The following is a 23951-nucleotide window of genomic DNA, read 5'->3' on the forward strand; positions in this document are numbered from 1 at the left end:
CATCAGGCATGTGTTCATTAGTTTTTTGAACTGGGCATACAAGGGGTATAAACAGCCATAGTCAGGCACAGAGACTTAACCCTTTTTGACAGGGAATTGACTTGGAGAATTACATTGCACTGCCAAGGTAGCACTCAATGCAGTTATAACAACTTACTCAAGAAATGAGACCAAACCAGAAAATTATAGCTTCTTGTTGGCATCCACTATTACATTTGCAAAAATGCTTTGTAAAACATCCAAGAGGTCTCTGGTTATTTACAGGCTGTTGCCCTATAATAACAACTTTGCTTATCAAAGAAACTTAATTAACTAATACCTCTTTTGTTTTAATCTAATATGAATTCATAAAGGGTTTTTTCCCCCACTAGGCTTTCCTTTTTTTCCCCCATGACTGTCATCAATATAGGATCTGCATATCTAAGTATAAGCTCAGATTGTGATAATAACCTTGACTTAAAATCAAGAAGTAGTGGGTTGGAAATTAGAATGCATCTTTCTGACTTTTGTGAATGAAGATGTTCTATTCACTGCAAAGGTTTGTGCTTTTTAGAAGAAGACAAGACTTAAAAATAAATTTAGTTATGGAAACCAGAGGAATTTTAGGAAGTCAAACAGTAAGCAGTTCTGATATAGTACTGTACTCCTTACATTCATGAGGCTTTGAACGTAAGCACATGTGACATTTTGGGATGCAAAAAAACCTGGAAGCCAATCTACTGAAGAGGCATTCATATACTAAAGCTCCTGTCATGCCAGTGTATTGCTTTTAAGCTAGGAAATTATTTCATAATGCCAAGGCACAAGAGGGTAAACTAAGCAGAGAACCTGTACTTCATAAAATCTCAAAATTTCTTCCTTTAGCAACTGCATGGTAGATAATGTTCACAAATCCTGAGCTTGTTGCAGTTGAAATAGGGAGTACCGAAATAATTTGGAAGTAGGTGATGTTATGAAGTACTCTTAAATCTTAATAAAATTCTGGATCAATATTCCAGATAGAGGAATAATTTAACAGCTTACCAGCAATTAAGGGTTTGCTAAGTGTACTGTATAAAAATATTCAAGGCATAGTATCATCGCAATCCCTCAGTGCTATTCAGATCCTGTTCTCCTTATGTCCCTTTTTCTGTTTCAATCTTCTCTTCCTGAATTTTTCCATCTTACATCTGGCCTTTATTCCCTTTTTTCAAATATGTTTGGTTTTTTTTCTTGTGGCACAGTTAAGGTTCAGCTATTTCCTGTTTTGCCTCTGTGGGCTTAGAAGCACTTCTGCTCAATTGGGTAATGTTTCAAGAAATCCCAGATGGGATCTTTCAATATAAAGTAAACCTGTATAACTAAGCTGCAGGGGACTTTTCACCTGTAGACCTCAAGAGTGACAAGTATAAAAATCCCAGTTTGCCAGAGACTCCAGCACTAATTCAACAGCATAGCACAAAGATTCACAACTAGGAAAGCAGACCCTTCCTGACATTTGGCTGTCAATGAAAATGCAGAAGCTAACTGGGTTAAGGAGGAAAAATGAGGACGGATTGCACACACTGCAGCAGTGGCCAGGTGGCAATGAAAAATCTTGTTACTCAATTTCCCACTGCAGGATAGAAGCAGCTTTCCTGATTTCCAGACGAGGTGACTATGTTCTGGCCAAGTAGAGCAACAGCATTACAAGAACTGTTGTCACAGTCTGCTGATTAAACAAAAAAGACTCACCTGGCAAAACTGAGAGCTGAGGTGAAGCCCTCCCTCCATAAATGTTTTTTTTAATTCAGTTGCTGTGCATTTAACTTCCAGAGATCCTTTTCAGCTTCTAATACTTCCTTATCCAAGGAATCTGGCTGCTCCTGCATCTCTAGTTATCTAGCCTAGTTTTCTCTTTTCCGCCCCATCTTTGTAACTATTACTTGCTGGTACACCAAACTTCCTCCAGCTGTGTACCCAAATCCAGCTGCATTGGTATATTTTCTGTTTGCTTCTTGATGCTGTCAATTCCTCCAAAACCTGACACAGTCTGTCTTCTACTGGCTTGTTCTGGGCCTCACTGAAGGACAGAGAATGACTGGCATGGATACTGGAAATATTAAGGATGGTTTCTGGGTAGAGAAAGATATCTAGAAGAGATAAAATCATGGGGCAAAGGACAAAAGTTTTGGAACAGGTTGCTTTCTTATACTGTACCCGTTTGCCAATGCTGGATCTATTTTTTACATATATTTCTAAAGAGCCTACTCAGCAGCAGAACTCTGAATTTTTATTTGTTGGTTTCTAGGTACAGGATGTAAAAGAAAGTCCTATACTACACTCAGAGTTTTGCAACATTCTTAAGAAAATGAGCACATTTCTTTTATCATATCTACTGAAGATTTTATGCAAATGAAAATTTGCAGATAATCTGTTGTTATTTTTGATTTAGGGAAGACCCTCCTACTGCCAAGGAGAACTTTGGGATGAAACAAGTAAATGCAGCTATACGTGGCTAAATGCCTTTTTTGTTTAATCCATCCATTTTTGGGTATGGATTTAAAATGTTAGTAAGAGGAGAGGCTGTAAAGCCAGATGCACACAGCAGCATGTGTACAGAGAACGATTACGCAATAAACCTTTTTTTTGCAGAAACCCCCTGCTATTTTTTTATAGCATTAATACCGCTGTAAATTGATTCCAGTTTTGGTCCCTTGTAAGCCAGGGCCCTGGGAATATTGTCCTGCCAGTCCCGCCTCCTCCCAGCCCTGCTATTAATCATGACTTGCCTGTCTTGAAATCTCCCACGGTTTGGTCACAGCTCCAAGGTCACAGGCTGTCATTAGCATTGATCTGAAAAACAGAAATGAACAATACAAGCTGAATCAACCTTTGTTGAATTTCTAAACAATTCTGCTCTGGATGCATAAATAAATAATACCTATATAAAATGGCAGCCCTGGCACCTTCTTTTCCTCTAGAAAAGAATGACATGTTTGAAATCTTAGCCATCAGCGTGGCTTTTACATTACAATTGTGCCTCAGAACCCTAATGTGTTGCAGGTCATAGGATGATGAATTTTGGTATTCTGCATGGCACACTAGAAAAGAAATGATATTGCAAGGGAGTAACTGCTAATTTTGCAATACTTCTAACACTACTTACATTAATACCTATAATATATTAGAAAGCATGTGCTTCACATGATATAAGTAAGGGTATTATTACATAATAACACCTGCAACTGGATTAATTTATATGCCTATTTGTAAGTGACTGGTGTAGCAAGAGAGCCTATAATCACAGGAGGCATCCCAGACACTGTTTAAGCAGTTTCTACTGCTCATCTACAATAAAAATCGAAGATTTACTGTGAGCTATATGGTTCCACTGTAGTTTAATATCTAGCTACAACCATGTTTTATATGCATTAGGAGAAGGAAACCGTTCAGCTGTAGAAAGCGTTTATGTACAGTACATGATGCAGATAAAAGTCTAAGAAAGTTTAAATGAAGAACAAGGGCACTGAAAATGAAGCATCAAATATATTGCCTGAATCTAAAATTAGGAATGGGTGAAATGGTATGGAAAATACAAAATGGCCAATATTTTGTCAAAAGACCAAAAGATAACAGAATTTTAATGAAATTTCAGATAAAATGAGACATAACCAGGCCTGCATATGCAAATACACACATTTTATTGTCTACAGAGTGTGATCTACTCAAACCACCCACAATGTCTGAGGTTTTCAAGAGGATGCATGCTCAGGGCATTCCTGAGGGCTGGAAGGGTACTCTGTATATGAAAATTCCCAGGTACAGACTGGAAGAGCAGAGAAACGCATGGGTAGTGAAAAAAGACAGATAAAAGGAAGAGGGATCAGGGAAACAGGAAAGATCTTTGTGTAAAGAGGCAGAATATTGATGCTTTCTGGAAAAAGAGCAGAAGGGCTGAGCAGGAACTGGTGAGGCTGGGAGAAAGGGAAGAAAACAGGACTAAGTGTGTAGGAGAAATGGAGAAGGTGAAGTCACATTGATTAATCACAGCTGTTTGCTAATGTTGAAAAATCATACCATGTATTTCATATCATGGATTGTATTTTTAAAACAAGATACTTTCTCTTGTTATTCTAAGCCTCCAGTCTACAATACATGAAATACCTTTAACAAATATGGTTACACTTTGAAATAAGCAGAAAGCAAGAAAAAACGGTGCTTACCGAAATACTTCTCGGTGGTTTTTTATATTCCAATCATAACCACCTTTACTGACAAGCTCAAAAAACTCGGTCCTTCTCCTGCAAAAAACCAGATTGTCAGAGAAGGAAATAAGACACTTCCAGGGCAGCACTGCAGCAGAAACACAGTTCTCTGTGATACAGAATCACTGCACCTCATGTATTATTGTTAAGGCCGTTACACTGACAGTCCATTTAAGCGAAACATACTAATTTCCGAACACGTTCTATAAATGTCTGTTATCAATGTCACAGTTGCCTAGTAAAAGCAATATTGGATTTATGGTCTCCACAAATAAGGAAATGAATGGCTCTGAAATGTTCAGTCTTCCATGGAAGCATGAAATGTTCACCTACAGCAGTGGACAGACAGACAATAGAAACACCCCAGAAATACACACATGCTTCTGTTTTCTTGTCCTTGCAAAATGGTTTTTACTTCTATATCCTGAAGGGTTTTTCAGAGCTGTGCAATTCCTGTTATTTCCAGCACACAGAAAGAAACAGAGACACACAGGAGCTGCTGCTGTCTTGAGTTCATAGTTCTTACAGACTGGACACTAGGTCTCCCTGCTTAGTCCCATGGTTTGTCTTCTCACACCTTCTTCATGTTCTCAAACAGGGACAAAACGTGAGATGGACAGAACATATTAATGCTTGGTTGTTGCCTTTAAGAATCAAAATTCTGATTCATTATAATCTGTAATCTTTTATGGCATTGAGACTCCAAGCAGCTCTTGCTTGCAATGTGACTACAGTATATAATAGATCCTGCCCAAGATATAACAGAAGCTGAGGTACAAAAACTTGGAGCAGCTTTCCCCCAGTGACACAACAAATGAGCATCAAAGCTGGAAAGCAAATAAATACCTACATCCTGAGCAACAGTGCAATGCCCCATTTCATATGAGACTTGTCAAGAGGAAATGTAGTTAGGTTCCTCAACAGGAAAGAGTTTGCAGTCTTGTATTTTCTACATTGACTTCAACTAGACTGAAATTTTGGACAGTGATTATTGACAGTGCAGTCTCATGGTAGCTAGTACATATTTGCATACAAGGAGATGCACACTTCCAGAAACTCTGTTCCAGAACATTGTGTGGGGCAGGTTGTATTATTCTGGTGCCTGCCTATCATGGTTATACTATAGGGCCTTTCTGTAATGGATTTCATTCAGCAGCTGGAAGAGGGCTATAAATGACTGCATGATGATATCTAATCCCTTATACTTTGGGAAATAAAATATTTCATTTTGAAGTATTGGATATTCTGAGAAATTTATATGTTCCTGAACAAAAACCAGACAAGAATGTTTTAAGCTGAAAGCACAGGAAGGTGACACCCCAAAAACCTAAAATATTCAAATTTAAAATGTAGAGATCCATAAACAGTAACTGAAAATGTGAATCTCACGGCCTTATGTGTAGGGGGATACAGTGTGGGTAAATGAAGGTGGTATAGAAGGGAATCTTATCCCCCAATGAGTTGCAGCTGGACCAATTACTAAAGATTAGAAGCAGGCCTGATCTTAACAGGCCACACCTGTAGCCAATGAGAACAGTGGTATAAAAGAGTGGATTGGTGGGCTCTGGAGTCAGATGGCTGCTGCAAGGACCAGGAACAGTCAGTGCCTAGAGGAGCTGCCTGTGAGAAATCATCGAGGAGGTATGAAGCTCTGGTGATATGAAATCCTTGTACTATAATGATTTTAGAACTCGTGCTAGTTAAGACAACACTTATGTTAGGTTTAAAGCTTTAAGATTTTCTTTGAAATCTATTTAAATGGATACAGAAGTAGTAGTCCAGCTCCATAGAGACATTTCAGTGTAGGCAGGACTGAACCAGAGGAAAGCAGCTATGTATGATGAAACAATTTAGCATTTCCTTCTGGTTTTTTTTGTTTTGGTATCCAAAATGATGAGGTTTTTTTATTAATAAGCAAATATAATATGGCAGAATTTCAGAAACAAACTGAATTATAACAGTTTTCCAGGGTCTTTGAGTAACATTGACTCTGGCTGCATTTTGCCTCAAAGGGAGGTTGTTTTCCTATGTATAACAAATTCATTTGCTCTACAGCCCACTGGCTCATGGCATCATTTGGATGAATTTCTATAAACTTCATTTTGGCTTCATGCTTTTACTTTTTGTATTATCTACAAGTGTAGTTATGTAGAATTATAAACTAAAATCCAATATATTTCCCATCTGATCTTTCAGTGAGAGTCATCTATTTGTTTGTTTGTATAAAAGTAATGCCTTGAGAAGGTCATAAAGTCTTGCTCTGCAACAGTTTTGTTGCTGTTTTAATACCTGGAGCTTGTACTCATTAGATTCAGTAATTTTAAGATTACTGATAGGAGAATTCCCCACTCTACAAAAATACTGAAGATGTAGCAAACTGAAAAACAAATTAGGTACTTGTGTAGAAACACCTGTTCACATAAGGTAGCTTTAGGAAATGTAAAGCACCAATGTTTCTAGAGAGTGATTTTCAGGCACTTCTGGAAATAAACTAGCATGGCTACCACCTCATTAATGAACTGTAGTAACACAGGAGGAAGAAATAATTTATCTGTAGACTTTTGAGTAAAAGGCCTCATTTGCTAAAAGTCTTCTGATTTATGCAGCATGAAAAATCAATTATGCAAGTAAGAAAAAATAATCTTGAAATTCAGTTATGTCCCTTTTGGACATTATTTCTCTGCACAAGAACTAGACAAACAAATTGACCACAGAGTTTTTCAGCTTAAGGCAGGCAGGGAAGAGAGCTCCATCACATCTGGGTCTGAACAGGGTCTATCGCAAGGCACTGCTGTGAGCCCCCTCTGGCTCCCCCAGGATCTCCAGGATCTTGGCTAGGGGGAGCATATGGAGCTGTGCCAGGGCAACTGTCCTCTAAGTCCCTGTCACTCATCTCCTCTTTGAGAGCACAAAACATTTCTGCAGCATTTATTTACAATGAGACAAGAGGAGCTATGGTCCTTGTATCTCACAGAATGGAAGAGCTTCAAGGTCATCCAGTCCAACCATCAACCCAGCAGCACCATAATCACCCCTAAACCATATTCCTCCTAAGCACCATATCAGGACAACTCTTTATTACGTCCTGAGGTGGTAACTCCACCATCTCCCTAGACAACTTATTCCACTTTCTAATCACTCTTTCAGTGAATTTTTTTTCTCTGCTATCTAAGCTAAATTTCCCCTGGTACAACTCTAATCATTTCACTTGAGACATGGCAGAAAGACAGACAGGACAGAATGCTAATTGACACCAAACAAAAATTTCTAAGGATGTCTTATTGTCATGACTTGGAAGGCAGTGCACTGAAACTGCACATCTGTCAGCACTGCTGCCCCTAAGTCAGCCACAGGCTAATGCCAGATGTCAGAAGTGCACTGTGATGGTGACACTATCACTGCTCTGACTACGTGCATCCTCCCACACATCCTCAGTGGGATGAACTTGGTGATAATTAACAATATTTGAAATACAGGACCAACTTGAAATCTGCTTTGAGATTTGACTTGCAAACAAGGAAAAGGAAGAAAACTGGGTAAGAGAGATCCTAGTACTTCTCCACAGTTAAGCTTTTTAAGACCTATTCTCATCATGTGATGTTAATTGGCATAATCTGTCTTCAAAGTGGCAGAGTGTCTCCGTTATTACCTCTGTAAGTGGGTCTGTAACTAAATACAATATTTCATAGCACAAATGTTTAGAGATGCTGAAATGGTGGAAAAGAGTTCTCAGATATCATTGATTTTCTATGTGCCTGAAGAAATGATCATAGAAGGGACAGAAAAATTATGGAACTGAGCTGCAACTGGTTCCTGGGATTGCTTTGAAGTATAAACCTAAGATTTCACTTGCTTTTGGTTGATACAGACATGTTACACATTAAAGTAAAGCTTATTTGGACATGTGAGATATATCTATTAGTCTAAAAGATACTAAGTATTGGACTAAACCTCTTCAACCATAGCTGAACACTAATTTCCCATATTATATATCCTTATTGGTATTTAATAGGTCATTAGAGTAAGTTCTCTGAATTTTCATTCATCAAATACCAGAAATGCCAATACTTACTCAAAATACAGAGTGAGGTCTGTTGCCAATATTGATTGCTTTAGAAGCTGCATAAGGTCACTGTAGTCCTTAGAGGACAAGTTAGCAAAGATGTTGTGACCCTATAATGAAAGAGATAAAAGAGGTAAAGGGCTAACAATCAATACAGTTTTTAAAAAGTTTTCTAACTTGTTAGTCTACTATTGCCCTGTAACACAAGCCATTTCTGATTCATGGCAAAACTATGATGAAATAATAATATTAATACTGCTGAGATTACATTGAGGCAGAAGAGTTGATGATTGTTATCAAGCACCTGGTATGTTTTTCTAAACTCTGCTGAAATGATAGCCTGTCAGGTAAAGATTTACTCTCTGCTCTGACCCTGCACAGACTCAGTTTATGGGGGAAAACTATGGATACATCTCAATCTCTCATCTTATTAAATGTTTTGGGGAGCTGTGTATTGGAGCTTTTGAGTAGTGATCCTAATAGATTTATCTGTGCTGCTGCTTGCATGCACACAAACTGCTGTTAGAGCAGTCAAGGACACTAAATCAGTTTTTCATTCAAAGCAGCCCATTTGCTCACTCTGCTCATTACTGTCTTGCCCTACAGTGTATACAGCCATTGCCTCTGTGGACTAAAGAACCACAACTTTATATGCAATTTAAACACCCTTTGTGGGCCCAACTGGTTGCTTTTTAAGGGATTGTGGATTAAGAATTTGAAAGATGCTTTATGGCCAAAATTAAAAGAAATTAATTATTGATGTTGCTATTTGAGAGGGGGAAAGTTCTTTTGTAACTGGATTTCTGAAAACAAGAGGGACCAATATGATCTCTATCCTTCAATTCCTCTGTGAAATTCTCAAGAAAATAAGATGAAAGAAATGAAATTAATGAAAAACTCTAAATGTAAGCTTAAGAAATTATCTTTTTGACAATAGTCACATATATTAGCATACATAAGTGTATTACAGGTCTTTTTTTTCCTAATCACCTACAAAAATATTGAAATTCTTTCTAACCAGAGTCTTATTTTGCTGATATTTAGTCTGTAATGCCCACATTCAGTATGCACTGCCATCTACTGCTTAGGAAGTTTAAAATGCCCTTAAAACCAAGAATTTTCCAGCAACAGGGTTACTATAATCATGATGGTATGAGGACATATATGAGATAAGGTCTGGGGAGGTGCAGTTCCGTGACAAATCTCCCTGGCAGTGTACACAGAGGTAAAGCCAACACCCTGTTCCCATATGTCTGTGATCACGAGACATTCCAGATCTCTTCAGAAGTTACTGCAGATCAGGCTATGGTCTCCAATTGTGCCCCATGAACAGCAGTTTTGGTTTTCTATTTACCAAATGCATTTTGTAGCAACCAATCTCTGTAAATGAAGAAAATGCATCTGTTGTTTTTAAAGGACTCCCAAGTCCATTCTTCCATGGTGTAGTATGTGCTGTGTAGTGTTACATGCAAGATATTCTAGGCAAGAGCTCTGTCTTCCCAGGTATCTGCAAAGCAATTAATATACTTTGGACAGCATGAGATTACTGATTTTAATTTTTAAAAAGTGTATTAAATTATGAAAAAATCATAAAAATACTGATTACAGAAAGGCTGCCAAAGAAATTAAATTGGTGCAGTAAAGGATGGCTCTGATACTCTGAATATGACACCTGTGGAGAAAGGTAAGGACCTCTTTCAGCTACCTCTAAACCACTGAACAGGATATATGTAAGAAGAGTGAGAAAAGCTGACAATATGATTAGGATGTATTCTCCTTGCCCCTTGCTGATTGAGACAGATATAATCTCTGGGCTCTGTGATCAGCATTTGTAGTTGTTTAATTTTGTGCTAGTTGTGACCTTTGTGGTAACCAATAAATAATTCCTCAAGGAGAGGGCATTAAAAAGGTACTGTACATGGTATTTCCTTTCTCCAGCTGAAACTGCCCAACAGCTTACAGTGAGATTAATAGTAATGCTTTTGTACCTCACTTTGGAGAATCATGACAGCATGATTGAAATGGTGGTGCTCCAAGGTAGCAGAGGTGCCGTAGAGCTGAGCTAAGGCTGATCCACTCCTGAAACAGAACATGGGAAGTCAACAAATCCTGCTCGTCTGCTTACGAAGCAGGTTTCACAGACAATTCAGTGACAAAAGCACGTAGCCACATTCTCCACCTCCACTTCAGCAACCTCACTTAAGACAGCTGATGAGATCAAAATACTAATTTAAATCCAAATACGAAACATTTATGTTCCAGTCTTTGCTAAATATTGCCAGCTGAATAAAGATTTTTCTGGAACTACAAGAAATTTTGTAATGCAGCTTTCAAAGTGCCTCAGCAACAGCACAGACAGAGAACTGCACAGTAAAGACACAAGTTAATGTCCTTGAGCTGGGATTGGCTGTTCCCCTGCTACCTTTTATTTTAAATTCTTAATAGACATAATCAGAAGGGCTTACAATGGCCAACTACAAACTCTTAAATTAAAACCCGAAAACACAACAACAAATAACCCAATTGCAAATACTAAGGTAAACAAAAAACTACAAGTGTGAGCAGTGAATATAAAAGTAAAGCTTAGCATATCTCTAGAATGTATTTTCTCGTCACATTTATTGTCTAAACCAAGATCAGATTCAAAATGAACAGAGCAGGTCGGTTTTCTACGTTTAAAGGACAAAAATACACAGAATAAGATTATAAAATTGCAAATCGCTGGGAAGTGCAGAGAATGGGACTGGATTGTCAGAGTGGTTACTGTTCACCAAGTACTGAAGTGGTTCAGGAAAAGTACTTCACTTCTGGGACCCAGCCTAAAGTGACAAGATGGGCTTTCTTTCCAAAGAAATGAGAATAAGAGATTATGCTAGAGACAGAAGGAGTCTCCTAGGAGCATATGCCATAAAACTGCACCATACTGATACTTAATTATCAGATGCAGCTATATGAGAGAAAAGGATGTCCAGGAAACATCATCCCTAGAGAATGTGATATTGACATATATAACAGAGCCTTTTGAGACAACTGTGATATTGCCTCCATCATATACCTCTTGAACCTTCATCATACAGAACAGCAGTATTGGATACTGAAGATAAAATAGGAAAATGTGATGCTTAAATTTATGTCAGGTTAGAGGAATAAATCATAGTTAGTGTTATGAAAACTCCAGCTTCTGTTTTCAGGGATGTTTTATACATGTGTGGTAATGTTTGTCTTTCATTAAATGTCTTCAGCAGTTTCTTTATGGAGTCATAAAATGGTAGCCTCCTCTCTGTACTCTGTTGTCAAACAAGTATGAGTGATAGCAGTCTAATGCTGAACCCTGTACCTTTAACTCAGCCATCCCTCTGCACAAAAGATACTCTGGTATAATGGTACAGCAGAGAAGTGGTTAATTTAATCAGAGCCTAAAATGGCCAGGATGTAAATCTTAGGTCTCCTTTTTGTAAATTGGGAACATAAACATCAATCAGCTGAGCTTCCTTCCCATTTGTCTCGTCTATTTTGATTCTCTTCAAGACTCAACTGCAAAAAGGCATCTAGCAGTGCTTGGTAACCTTTGCACCACGAGCTCTGTCTTTTGAGCACTGCAATTGATTTTCCCTGCTATGGTGATTGAAGATCCAGACAGTGTCATTGTTTCATTGAGATTGTATGGCAACACCAATACCTCAGGAAATGGCAGCTTAGTGAACATCAGAAACATCAGTTTGAGTGATGGTCTCTGAGGTGACTTGCCCCCAGAAATGCAGCAGCCCCTGCATACACACATTGCAGCAGAGTACTTCTGCAAAAGTAGGACAAAATAGGCTAATAAAGCTTCGCTCTGCCTTTCAAATATCTCTGGACAGCCATTTGACCACTCCCTATCACACTGGAGGATTAGCAGTGAGGCAGAACAAAAAAAGCTACAAATGCACACTGGGATCTGCAGGACAGTCATGCCTTGGGGCATTGTATTCTGACTGTAGAGGAACTGGGGAGTGAAGAAAACAACATGGGATTTGAAGGAATCTCTGTGTCTGGCAGCTTTATTTCTCAGCTTGGCCAGGATGTTGCTGGGGATATTTTCTGTTGTCCCTCCTATCTCAGAGAAGGCAGATTTTGGAGTGAATTTGACTTCAGTTTAAGGAGTTCCCTTACCTACACAGTAAGAAGCACCACTCTTAAACCTTCTGCAAACCTACTTCTACTTCACTGTGCCTGAGGGCAGCAGCCTGGTTTCTGTGAAAGCATTATTTCAGTTTCACTTATTTGCTTTTCTTTGCAATAGCAGAACAAGGTTTTGCTTAATGCCATGCACCCCAGTCAGCAAGAACAACCCAGACAGACAATTTAGGTGCTTCCTGGGTTGAAAACCAGAATCAATAACAGCTGAGCCTGAAAAGAACATCAAGTTTTGGCACCACATTTCAATATGTGGTGTCAGTTCAACAGCCAGCTACAAAGGACAAGCCAGCAATTACTTAAAGGAACAGAGAATTATAAAGATGGATAGTCCCTCACTGCACACAGGAATAAGAGTACTTGGCCTTGGCCTAGAAGGCTTGAAATTAATGCTTCATTCTTTACCCTGGTCACCTTTTGCTCTCCTGTGGAAGAAAACCAAATTAAAATAGTAAGAATTAGAAAGCTTACTTGGCTTGGAAGGCATTGTTGGTTCCCCTGTGGTCAAGGTCGTGACACAAGCATCCCACAATCAAAGCTAAAATTTCAATTTCAGTTAGAATCTCCTGAAATCCTGCTGTCTGAGAGCAGAAAAAAAAAATAGCAGCTGTAACTATCAGTAGCAAAAGGGATAAGTAATGTTAGTCCATCCAGCAGCAGTCAACTTTGTTTTGATACCATGAACGTTTCAGTAAGGAGAAGATAAATGCTTTATTGTCATATTCTATTCCCTGCTGTATGTCAGATGGTTAGCAGAATAGATAATGTCCTTGGAGTGATCTGTTATTATCTCTTTGTTGCATTTCCAGCATGCCATTTCTCTGCTAGCCAGGAGGCACTAAAGGCAAAAAGAGCTGAAAACAAATACCAGTAACTGCAAACTGAGACAGGAACTGGATTTTTTAATCAGAGAAATAAAAACCCCAAAACTAAACTGATACAATTATTATTTAGAGAAGTACTTAGAAAGATTTCTTCAATCCTGAGATGACCATTTTAGTCAATCCCTACTATCAGAGATAGGTGACATGTTAAGTTGGTTCTTTAAAAGAACCCAGATAAAATATACTCTGTGGAACTGTTATGAACTATTAAATTTATTTTTCAATCTGGCACTTTGAAATGAAGTGGCACGTTTTAAAGAGGAAATGTCTCAAATTTCTGCTGCAGATACCCACTTGAATTTGGGAGAGGCATTTGAAAACAGATGCAATGAATTTCCCTACAAGCAGCTCCAACATGACCATGTGAATGGGGGAGTTCATCCTAGATACATTTTTTTATCACTATGCTTCTCCTCTTGGACACTTGTCATAGCAGTCTTCCTGCCTGAATGGGCTCATGGCAGAGAAAAAACACTTACTGCTTTTGTTAACCTCAAGCATCCTGAACAGATCCTGTCTGGAGGAGGTGCTAGAGCCTCTGTGGGGCTCCACTGGTGCTCTGCCTCTTACCCATGGCAGAAGAAACCTGGTTCTTCAGAAGCAGAAGGGTATAATACCTGCAAAAATGACTGGCTGAGCTGGAAAATTGTAACACTTGTCTTTTCACAGTGTCAGTCTCCAGTGACACTCCTCAATTAGCCACATGGTCTAGTTAGCATGAAAGGAAATGATAGACAAGATATACAAAATATATTTGTATCGGAGGACCAAACCAAGGCTGAACACCAACACCATGTAAGAATTCCCAAATATCATTGATTTTCAAAGGGGCATAATTTCACCCACAAGCAAGAAGAGAGTTTAAGTGATACAGGGGACTTGTTGCCCTTCCTTGGTAGGAACTTACACTCAGAAACACCAGTAAATTGCTGCAATGCTCTGTGAAAGCTCTGCTATTCACCCCAAAGACCTCAAATTCTACTTAGAGAAATGCACATTCAAATCTAAGTATCCTCTGTTTAGACAGTCTGAAACGTGGCCACAGTTAAACAGTACAGGGAGCCAAGCTCCCCCAGGTGCTCAGGAATGCACTTCAGTGGGAATTGAGGAAGTGCAAGACTTGCTACGAAAGCTTTCTAATTCCTTAAAGTTTACACAGCAGAAAAGATGATCAAGCATGAAGGAAAAAAGATTAAATAATTTTGTGTAGAATTCACCAGTGTACAGAATAACCTGGATATTAGGAAAGAGGTTCACCTGACTTCTAGCAGCATTGCTGTTTTAGTTTCAGTAACATCTACCCAGTTAGGAAAAAATCCTCTAAAAATAGTGTTTTCTCTTTTTATTTTTTTAAACATAGCTCTTGTATAACAAAAAATAATAAAGAACTATTTATAAAAAGGGATTAAAAATAGTTTGTAACTGACAACACACCATGTGTCAAGTTTCAGTCTAGAGAAAATATTCATGGCTAAGTTAAAATAACTTAAAAGGGAAGTTTTATAATATGAAATTGATGTTGTAATAAATATTCTTTAGTGTAATCCAAACTTTGATTAAATTCAAGGATTCAACCTGTATTGCCAGTGCAGGGAAACCAATTAAGGAATTTATTAACAGTAGCAATATCTCAAAAATAAATGCCACATTTTATTTAATGAAAAGTCACTGAATATATGAAAGAAATATAGCATATGTCACGTAGTAAAAAAGATTTCATTTAAAACAATACTACAGTAAGGGGATATCTTCTTTGAACATAATGCAAGTAAACAGAGGATTACATTTCCCCACTTCTGAATTTACAAGAGAAAAAAAAATACATGGCTATAGACGATGGTGCAGTAAAATTTATTTTCACCAGAAAAGGAATGACCCATAACTCATGAGTGGCAGAGTCTCTAGTGAGTTATGGAGGTCATTCTTTCATGTGAGGAAATGAATTGCATTCATTATACCTTGCCCCACATCTATATGTTTTGTTATTAGCACACCAGATGGGATTTTAATTTGGTATTGCTTACTTGTTCATTTTTGCCCTTTGAAATAAGTATCAATGTGAACTGTGTTAGCAAAGGCACTGATAATGAAGCCTGGGCTTGATTTGCACTTTACTCTCAGGTACTCCCTTAACTTGGAGCAGCAGCCTTGCTGCAGTGCTTGTCTTCAGAGTTCTTGGGCATCTGAAATACAGAACTGTGGTTTGCAGAACTGGCCTTATGATTGTTCAGAAGAGAGAATGCATACTTAGACATACAGGAACATGCTTTAGATATGCAAAAGGCTGAGTTTACCAGGAGTGAAACAACGGTCTACTCTTTGTTGAATTTCTCTTGTTTGGCTTGTTCAACACAGCTGAATTTTCCTTGTGCATTCAGTGGGAGTATGGTGGGGCCTTAGAGGCTACTGCACTATACGTTAGACATGACTATACTATGGTAAATCCTACCTGAAAGTGCCCTAAAATAGAATTGCTGGTTTCTATTTGTGGGGCAGTCTTTATCGCTCACTGTCATGGAGAAATCAGAAATAAGGTGCAATAACTGCCTTCTTGAGCAGCAGAGAAGGGCTCTGATAAGCCCTTCAAGGGATTTGTCTAGGAATTTTCCTCCTTTTTACCAGTAAAAAAAAAAGGCACACGCTAACTTGGATGGTATCCCCAAGACAAATGCAATAGGAGCAAGCCTTGGATTATTACTAATGTCAAGTTTCTCTTTTGTGTCTTTTTTTGCACAAAATGAATCTTCCAGTATCTGGAAGGGAGAGCAGACCAGACAGATCATGCACTGAACTTTGTTCTCAGCCAGAGCCAGAGCAAAGAGGGATGGGATGTGTGGAGGGAGACTCCAGTGCTGTGGCCACTCACATCCAGCCCTGCACACGGAATTGCTCATTCAGTTTATTACCAGGAGTGTGGGCAAGGAAGCAAACCTGGCTTAAAAATGCTGGATCACAGCTCACAGACAGTTGCACCCCTGTGCTGACTGCTGAAAGGGCTCTGAAATTACGCTGTGAGAGCCACGGTCACAGCATCTGTCGGTGGATGCCGGGCAGGCGGCTGGAGCAGCAGGGCCCCGCTCTCCCTCTGCTGGCCCCAGGGCGGGCCCCGCTAGCCGGGATGGAGGTGCCGGGTCCCACCGGCCGAGCAGCGTGCCGCAAACCTGGCCTCGGAGCTCCACCTAGGGGTGTCACTGCTGGGGCTGGGGGCTCCCCGCCCCCGCAGCCTCCGGCAGAAATTACTGTAATTCACACCCAGCGGTGCTGCCCGCCTTTGCCTATATTAATCAGAGTAAAATGCTTTTTCTTTGTCTAAAACTGGGGGGAAAAAAAGCATGTCAAGTTTATAAAACCATAAAAACTACCAACACCCAGGCTTTACCACCGAATTTCCTTAGAGAGCATCAGCAAGGAACTGCTGAGACAATGTTCCTTCTGCGCAGCTGAGCAGCCTCATGCCCAGAGGAAGAGGTTCTCTCGTTGGATGTCTTCCCTTCCTTTGTCTCATGGTGCGTGGTACAGCTTCACTGTGCCTCCATCAATGCTCACAAAAACACACCCACCCTGCTGGGACTGACCAAGCTCTAGAATGACATCTTCACCTGCTAGGGGAAGTCAGAGTCTCTTTTTCTTGTCCAACACGCAAAGTTCTGGCATCCAGGACCCCTGAGTTTTTTGTTGTTACATTTACAATAATGAACTAGCCAAACAGGGGTTATTTCCTGCACTGAGGTTGCTGTGGGGTAGGGACAGAGAGCAGTATGCTTGTTCTAGTGGTACTTTCAGCAGAATTTACTTTAAATTTCAGTAGAATTTATTTGTATGCTGGAAATAGATGCTAATAAAATCCCTAAGTGTTAACAATGTCCAGTGAAGGCTCGAGATTCACTTAGATCACTATGCTGGAAGATAATTTTCAAATGTTTTGAGGCAGTATCTTCTTAAGCTATTTAGAGTAAGCTGAATAAGGAGATAATAAATATCAACATAATAAATACTTTGGGATTCTAATCCTTGGTTTTGTACTTCCCAATTAGGATTTTGAAATAAATGTCAAATCAAAGAGCTCCAAAAGAAAAACATTTCGTAAGATCAAGATCTGTAATAACAAGAGCACTCCAAGACTGCCATCTGTTTTCAGTCACTTTAATGTGCCTATGATACCACTGTCACTAAAACACTATAAGTTTTTGCCAAATATGTGCTGCCTTAAGTTGAGTAAATTCTGTCTGCTTTGCTATTGGAAATGAGTAGCATAATAACTAGAAAAGAAGTTGAATGCTGGAAGATGTTTAGACAGGTTAGGCAATGTGGCAGTAAAAGCTCTTGGGGGCTGTGTGGCTGGGTACTCACAGTTAACATGGCAAACATCAGCTGGCAGACGTTGAAAGCGTGCCTCCAGTTGTGATACAAGACCATTCGATAGTTCTTCCGCACCGTCAAAAGCCACCTACACAGCGTCTGAAATTCAAAGTGCAATTTGTAGCAGGGCTACTAAATGTGTACAAATGGACAGAGCAGTGCCAAGACAAGAGCAGCAGATATTTGCAGCGCAGATGGTTACCTCGTAGTCAATTTTAAATTTCTGAACCATTCCAAGTTCCATGAACATCCGCAGGGCTGCAGTAATCATGGCATCCACATCGAGCGAGAAGTCATCAAAATGGATATCGTCAATGCCAAGCTCTGACACCAGAGGGATGTTTGCTGCCTGAAAAATGCCAGAGGGAAATTTCTGATTCAAAACTTCCGTCCTTTTTTTCACTCTTACAAGAAACAAACAGTACATCAGTTCTGACCTGCCGATACACTCCTGTTTGATTCAAATGCTGAGCAGTAAAAGTCTTCATCTGAGAAACACAAACACGTCAAGCTAACAGAGTGTGGAAACAGTGGGAAGGAGAAGAACCTGGTGTGAGCAGGAAATATGCTCACCATCCCAACTGGAGCCCTGATACAGCATTTAGACTGAAAGCTGACCACTTTACAGCCACTGCAGTAACACAATATATTCCAATGCAAATTACAGTGCTGTAATGCAAGAAACATCTGGATAGCCAGAAGCTGGGAGTTTTAATTGCTACCATTTACAAATGCAAAGTAAATATATTGCTCTGCAGAATTTCTTCATCCAAATGCCTTCACAATCATAAGCATGCAAGTGCCCTTTGCTTTACACTGTTCACTAGGCACACACAGAACCAGAAGCAGAGGAATACAAGAAATGTCTAGCAGAAGTACTCTCCAAAGTAAAATAAAAGAATTTTCAACATGCTGATTTTGTAGGAAGTCAATAAAACAACAGCAAAAGCCATACATTTTGCTTTGTCTGTATAACAAGGACTTGTGTTTGTAAGAGTGGAATGAGCTGCTCTTGCACACACAAACACAGGAATGTGTGCTGGCCTTGCTGATGTATTTAGTTGAACACAGAGATGTGCTGTGGGCTTGCTCAGTGGCAGCACCTGCATGAGCCAGGTAGACGTGCTGACAAACCCCCCAGGCTTCTTTCACCTTCCTTACACCCCTTCAGATTTGCTGCTCTTCCCTCTGGAGAGGGCAGGTGCAGGGGCTGCTGAAGGAGCACCTGTTCCCTGTCTCCCACGAGAGTGAGAGGGTGATGGTTCAAGTAGAACCCTCTCCAAGAGGCTGGATCCAGCCCACAGGCTGAGCTGGACAGTGCTGAATTAGTTAAAATCACATGGGCACAGCTGCTGCAGAACAACCAGCTACACACTTGCATAAACACCAATTAGTTCATGCAACTGTAATGTAAGTTCACCTTGATTGTAACAGGTTCTATGTGACTACTTTATGTTTCCTTTTTGAAAATTTGTGTTTTGAAACACTGCACTCTAACTACAAATTACTGACATGTAAAAATCTTTCAGCTGAAGACAAAGTGCCACCTCAATAATTACTTTCTGCAATGCAGAGATTAAGCTGCTTTAGCTATACCACATAGGAGAAGATGGTGTAAACCTGTCATAAAAGAGTATTAACAATGTGGTTTTAACTTACTTGCTGGGTAGAAGAAAAGTCTTTTTGGTTCAGTACCCAGTAAAGCACACCAGTACCTCAGAAAGTCATGGCACTGTGCCAGGGAATACAGCAAACCCATCAAGTGTCATCCCAGGACACAGCTTAAGAGCCTCTGGAGCATGCAGGCAGAGATGCAGGCTCTGTTAACTGAACACTCAGTTGTCTGCTATCATTCTTATACTAACATACCAGGTTGAATCAATTCAGCATCTTTTTTTGAGTAGTCACTGAAATATTTGGAATACTTCTAGATGATACCAACAGGAGTTACACCTCAACACCCTTTAAGATCTGAAAAACTATGTACTTCCAAGATAAAGAAATTGTGGTTAGGTGTGGAGCAGGAATGCTGGCCCTGAGACTGTGCTGTCCAGTCCTTCAGCAATCTTACAAAAATTGTGACTTCTTTATTATTCAGTTATTCTTCAAAGACTTGGGGGATACTGGAGATGCACATTAATATTAAGTCTATGAACACACTCACTGGATAGAAATAAGACTCAATATAATAGGTTTTTTGGGAAGAAACACATTTGTACATCGTACTCCTTAACTCCTTAGTGAAAAGCTTAAATAGCAAGCTGAAAGAGAAGCACTTGATTGTGAGCAGACCTTCTTGAAACTGTTTATCAAACAATCTTTACAATCTCTACTGCTGCATTTTCATTAACTTTGAAGTGGGATCTAATTAACATTTTCAGGATTTTTGGCCTCTTAAAGAAAAACAGATCCTTTCCTTGTTATTTCTTCTGGAAACCAACACTTTTATCAGCCTGTTGCAATTCAAAGTAGAACACCTGAAGCAGCTGCTCAGCTAAAATTGTTTTTCCATTTGTCAAACAGTGGAGAAATAACAATATATTCCAAATCTATTACAAACTGAACAACAGGATATTAACAAAGCAAGTCAAAAACAATTTCTTCCCACGTCAGTCTGAAACTTTTAAATATTTATGAGATTTTACATTCCTAAATTTAACAGGAGTGCCATAATCCAAAATAACTGCTGAATTAATAGCCAGGAGATAACATTTGTATAAAAGAACCATTTGCTTTACAACAGCAATAAAGGAAACAACAGAATTATGAGTGCAGAGCCTAATTTGAATAATGTTAAAAAAATGATATGTTGTGGGGCTGCAGCAGTATTCTGGCTGCACCTGGCATTGACTATCCTCAGCCTCTTAGGCTAGAAATGCAAAAGTCCAGGGTTTAGAGGAGAACAGTCATTAAAACTTCAGTTTTTAAAATTACAGAGATATATAAAAAATATTCATAAGACAGAATACTAAAATATATCCCTTCCTGACATTTTGCAGCACTGCAGGAAAAATTTCAGTGGATTTCTTAAAATAAACAACAACAGCAACACTCCCTTTCAGGAAAACAGAGATGATGGAAGTACCATGACAGCAAAAGGAAGGGCCAGGCAATTAAAATTCAAGTTACAGTGGAATTATTTTTTAAAGCACCCCAGTGATTTACAATCCCTTAAAAGGCTTTAGGTTTTTGAACATTTTGAAGTTTAATTTCCCCTTTCTTAAAACAATTAAGAACATTTTACTCTGGAATCTTTTTACCCTGTGAATCAAGCAATTGCAATGCTCTTTGTATCCTTGAGGAAAATTCACATGACTCTTCTGTGAGCTTATGGCAAGTTAAAGCCAGATGTGCCTCCTTTGGTCACATCTCCATATGTCCAGTAATAATCCAAAAATTTGTCTTGAAGGGAATCAGGAACCCACATTTGGCTGAACTCACAGAAGGCAACTGGTCTTGCCTAATAAAATACAAACTCGGCAGTTGCCAGACTAGAAAAATATCATTGTAGGTAGCTTGAAAAGAAAGGACGTCATGCCTCCAAACAAGAGCATAAGGATAAGATCTGTGGTTACTCTGGCATGCATGGAATAGGGTGGAATGAATCCATGAAGGAGGAAAAGCACCTTTGTACTCAATTCAGATTGGAGACAAGATTCTCCTTTCCTCATTGCTCTTTGCTACCACGTAAATTCTATCACAGCCTGCTCATAACTTGTGAACAGGTGAGAGACAAGGGACTGGTTGAGCCTTAGTTTCCATCAGCCATCAGAAAAGGCCATATGTCATTAATGACCCTCTTACTGCAAAACACGTGGAACACCAAAGTGGCTTTCACCATACAGTCACAATTCTGGCCACTATAAAAGACAGCCCACGGGAACAGAAAAATAACATTTTTGGTTCAGTATTAATAAGCCGTAGGCCTCCTGTGGATGAATAAAGTCTAAGAAGGAAAATGCTTACTAAATGATTTTGCACTAACTCATCTAATAGCAAATTCTTCACAATCTTCTGTATCCATATTTGATAATGTGATAAAATCAGATGTAAAGAAGCTGGCGAGTTCTTCCCAAAGCACTGCTCCTTTGTAAAATGTGCACTACCATGGTAGCAGTCCAGCTAAACACAGAAAACACTGACATCCTACTTTGCCATGTCATCTTAAAATTTCTCTACTTCAGTTTTAGTACCTGTGTGGATAAGACATCAGTCTTATGCATATTATGCAAGGAAAGTATTTTGAAACATACTGATAAGTATATTAGTATGGCTTTGTTTAAGAAAAAGGTACATTCTGCCATTTGATATACTCAGCTTCCTTCCTATGTGGTACCAGAACTATTCTGTAACAGCAACTTCCACTTACTGAATGTAGTCCACTTCTTGCATAGCCTTATTTACAGTGGCATGTGGAATGATCAGGAAGGCTTCCTCATCAGAAAATACTGCCTGACTGATGGAAAGAAGTAACAAGGAACTTGATTATATTTAACACAAATAAAGATATCTCATGAAATATATATTCCAAGGTAGCAAAATAACCTGGCAAAATAATGTGGTGTACATCTTAAATCCCAGGGGCACTGTTAGAATCCAGAGTCCACGTGCTATTCGAATAGCAGGTCAGGATCTGACCTCATGTACACTCCGGAGTGAAACTGCAGCTCCAGACAACATGACACACACAGAAGAAATAAAATTGCCTTTTCAAGTATCTCTTAATGGCAAATCTCTTAGAAGATTAGGATCTGAAAAACCTTAAGGGATGATCATCAAAAGCTGAAGAGAAAGTATCAAAGTGAAGAATATTTAGATGTGATGCCTTCATTATCTCTCACATAATCTTCTATGATTCCATGAAGCCATTTTGAAGACATCATTTTCTGATGGCAAAGATTTTTATTTGTGAAAGGTTCTTTTCATATATAAAGGCCTCTAAAATACTTGCTTATATTTATAGCTGCAGGCAGGCACCTTTTAAAATATATCTTTATAGTCAGTTATTGACAGCAGTGGCCAGATTTTGTACTTCTTCATAGCCACAGAAGACCAAAGCCTGTTATATTCCAGTCTGACACATTTACTCTCTCCAAAAGAGAAAGAATCAAATGTTGCAGCTCTAGCATGTTTAATGCCCAGAGCAAACTGGCTTTTAAAGGCCTCCATCTGTTACTGGAGACTGTGGGTTGCAGCTCTTTGCCCTTCACAATGCTGAGTTAGAACCTCTTTTCGAACAACCAGCTGAAGCAGAGGCAAGACAGTGGCATTAAAAGGGAATTTTACAAAATTTACAGTAAAGGGGAGTGGATATGGAAATGACTGATGTATATTTTCCTCTTGATTTTGATTCTAACAATTTTTGTCAAATGTTTTGAGGCAGTATCTTTTCAATACTGAGCAATGAGCATTTTTCAATGTATTGAGGCATGATTATCACAGGAGCATTGCTCTGCCTTCAGTAGTGAAATCACCCAGAAACACAGCCTTGTTTAGTTTGGAGAGAGACCAACAAGTCCTATGCCCCTGCCCCAAGGAAATCTCATGCTGCCATATAAACACACTTTGCAGCTGTCAGCTCTACCAGACTCCTTCGATGTTCCAGTCTCTGTGAATGTCTTATATCTGAACAGTTGTTGGATGAAAGGCAGGGTGGAACAGGATTTGTGTATTTTATACCTCCTAGATTAACCCTACAGAGAAACAGAGGGTTGCAGCGGGGAGATCAAAAGCCCAAACTCTGCCCCAAGTCCCACAGTAGGTGTCTGAGCCCTTTGCTGGAAAAGGTCATTCCTTGATTTAGTCAAAGTTTTACATCTGTAAACCAAGAATAATGCAGTACATGCATCCAGCTTCAAAATCTGCAGCTGAAGCATGTATATGTACGTAGTGCAACTGCTCCACCTTCAAATGGCAAATTAACAGCTTAACATGTACTTTGGACATGAAATGTAGAACAAAGAAAGTTGCATTTAGACTTGTTTCAAAAAGTTGTGTTTGACCATTTACCAAATACAGCTACTGCTTAGTATGATGCTGGCATTTCTTTTAATTACAAAAGAAACTTCACAGCATTAAGAAAGCTATTTAGCCTGTTTCTATCAGAACAAGAAAAGTAGATGTTAAGCAATATATATAACTATCAAATATAGCATTTAGGATTTTTTTTTTTTTTAAATTATCATGCAGTGTGGACAAAAGTATGGCATTTACTTTCTGCTTTGGGGATCAAACTGTATGTGC

At 39.1% G+C, this 23951-nt stretch overlaps 1 protein-coding gene across 3 annotated transcripts in view; it reads right to left on the bottom strand.

Annotated features, from left to right (window-relative positions):
• The window catches only part of PDE11A (phosphodiesterase 11A), a 110230-nt gene that overhangs the window by 17721 nt on the left and 68558 nt on the right, over window positions 1-23951 (bottom strand). For all 3 annotated transcript variants that reach the window (XM_059853185.1, XM_059853183.1, XM_059853184.1), the window contains exons 11-17: window positions 17911-18057; window positions 17700-17807; window positions 12937-13046; window positions 10278-10368; window positions 8299-8399; window positions 4185-4262; window positions 2747-2814 (exon numbers count right to left, since the gene is read on the bottom strand). In XM_059853185.1, the coding sequence (XP_059709168.1) occupies window positions 2747-2814; window positions 4185-4262; window positions 8299-8399; window positions 10278-10368; window positions 12937-13046; window positions 17700-17807; window positions 17911-18057 (703 nt within the window). The remainder of the gene's footprint in view (window positions 1-2746; window positions 2815-4184; window positions 4263-8298; window positions 8400-10277; window positions 10369-12936; window positions 13047-17699; window positions 17808-17910; window positions 18058-23951) is intronic.

The sequence above is a fragment of the Haemorhous mexicanus genome, chromosome 8 (assembly GCF_027477595.1).
Source record: "Haemorhous mexicanus isolate bHaeMex1 chromosome 8, bHaeMex1.pri, whole genome shotgun sequence".
NCBI classification, from domain to species: domain Eukaryota; kingdom Metazoa; phylum Chordata; class Aves; order Passeriformes; family Fringillidae; genus Haemorhous; species Haemorhous mexicanus.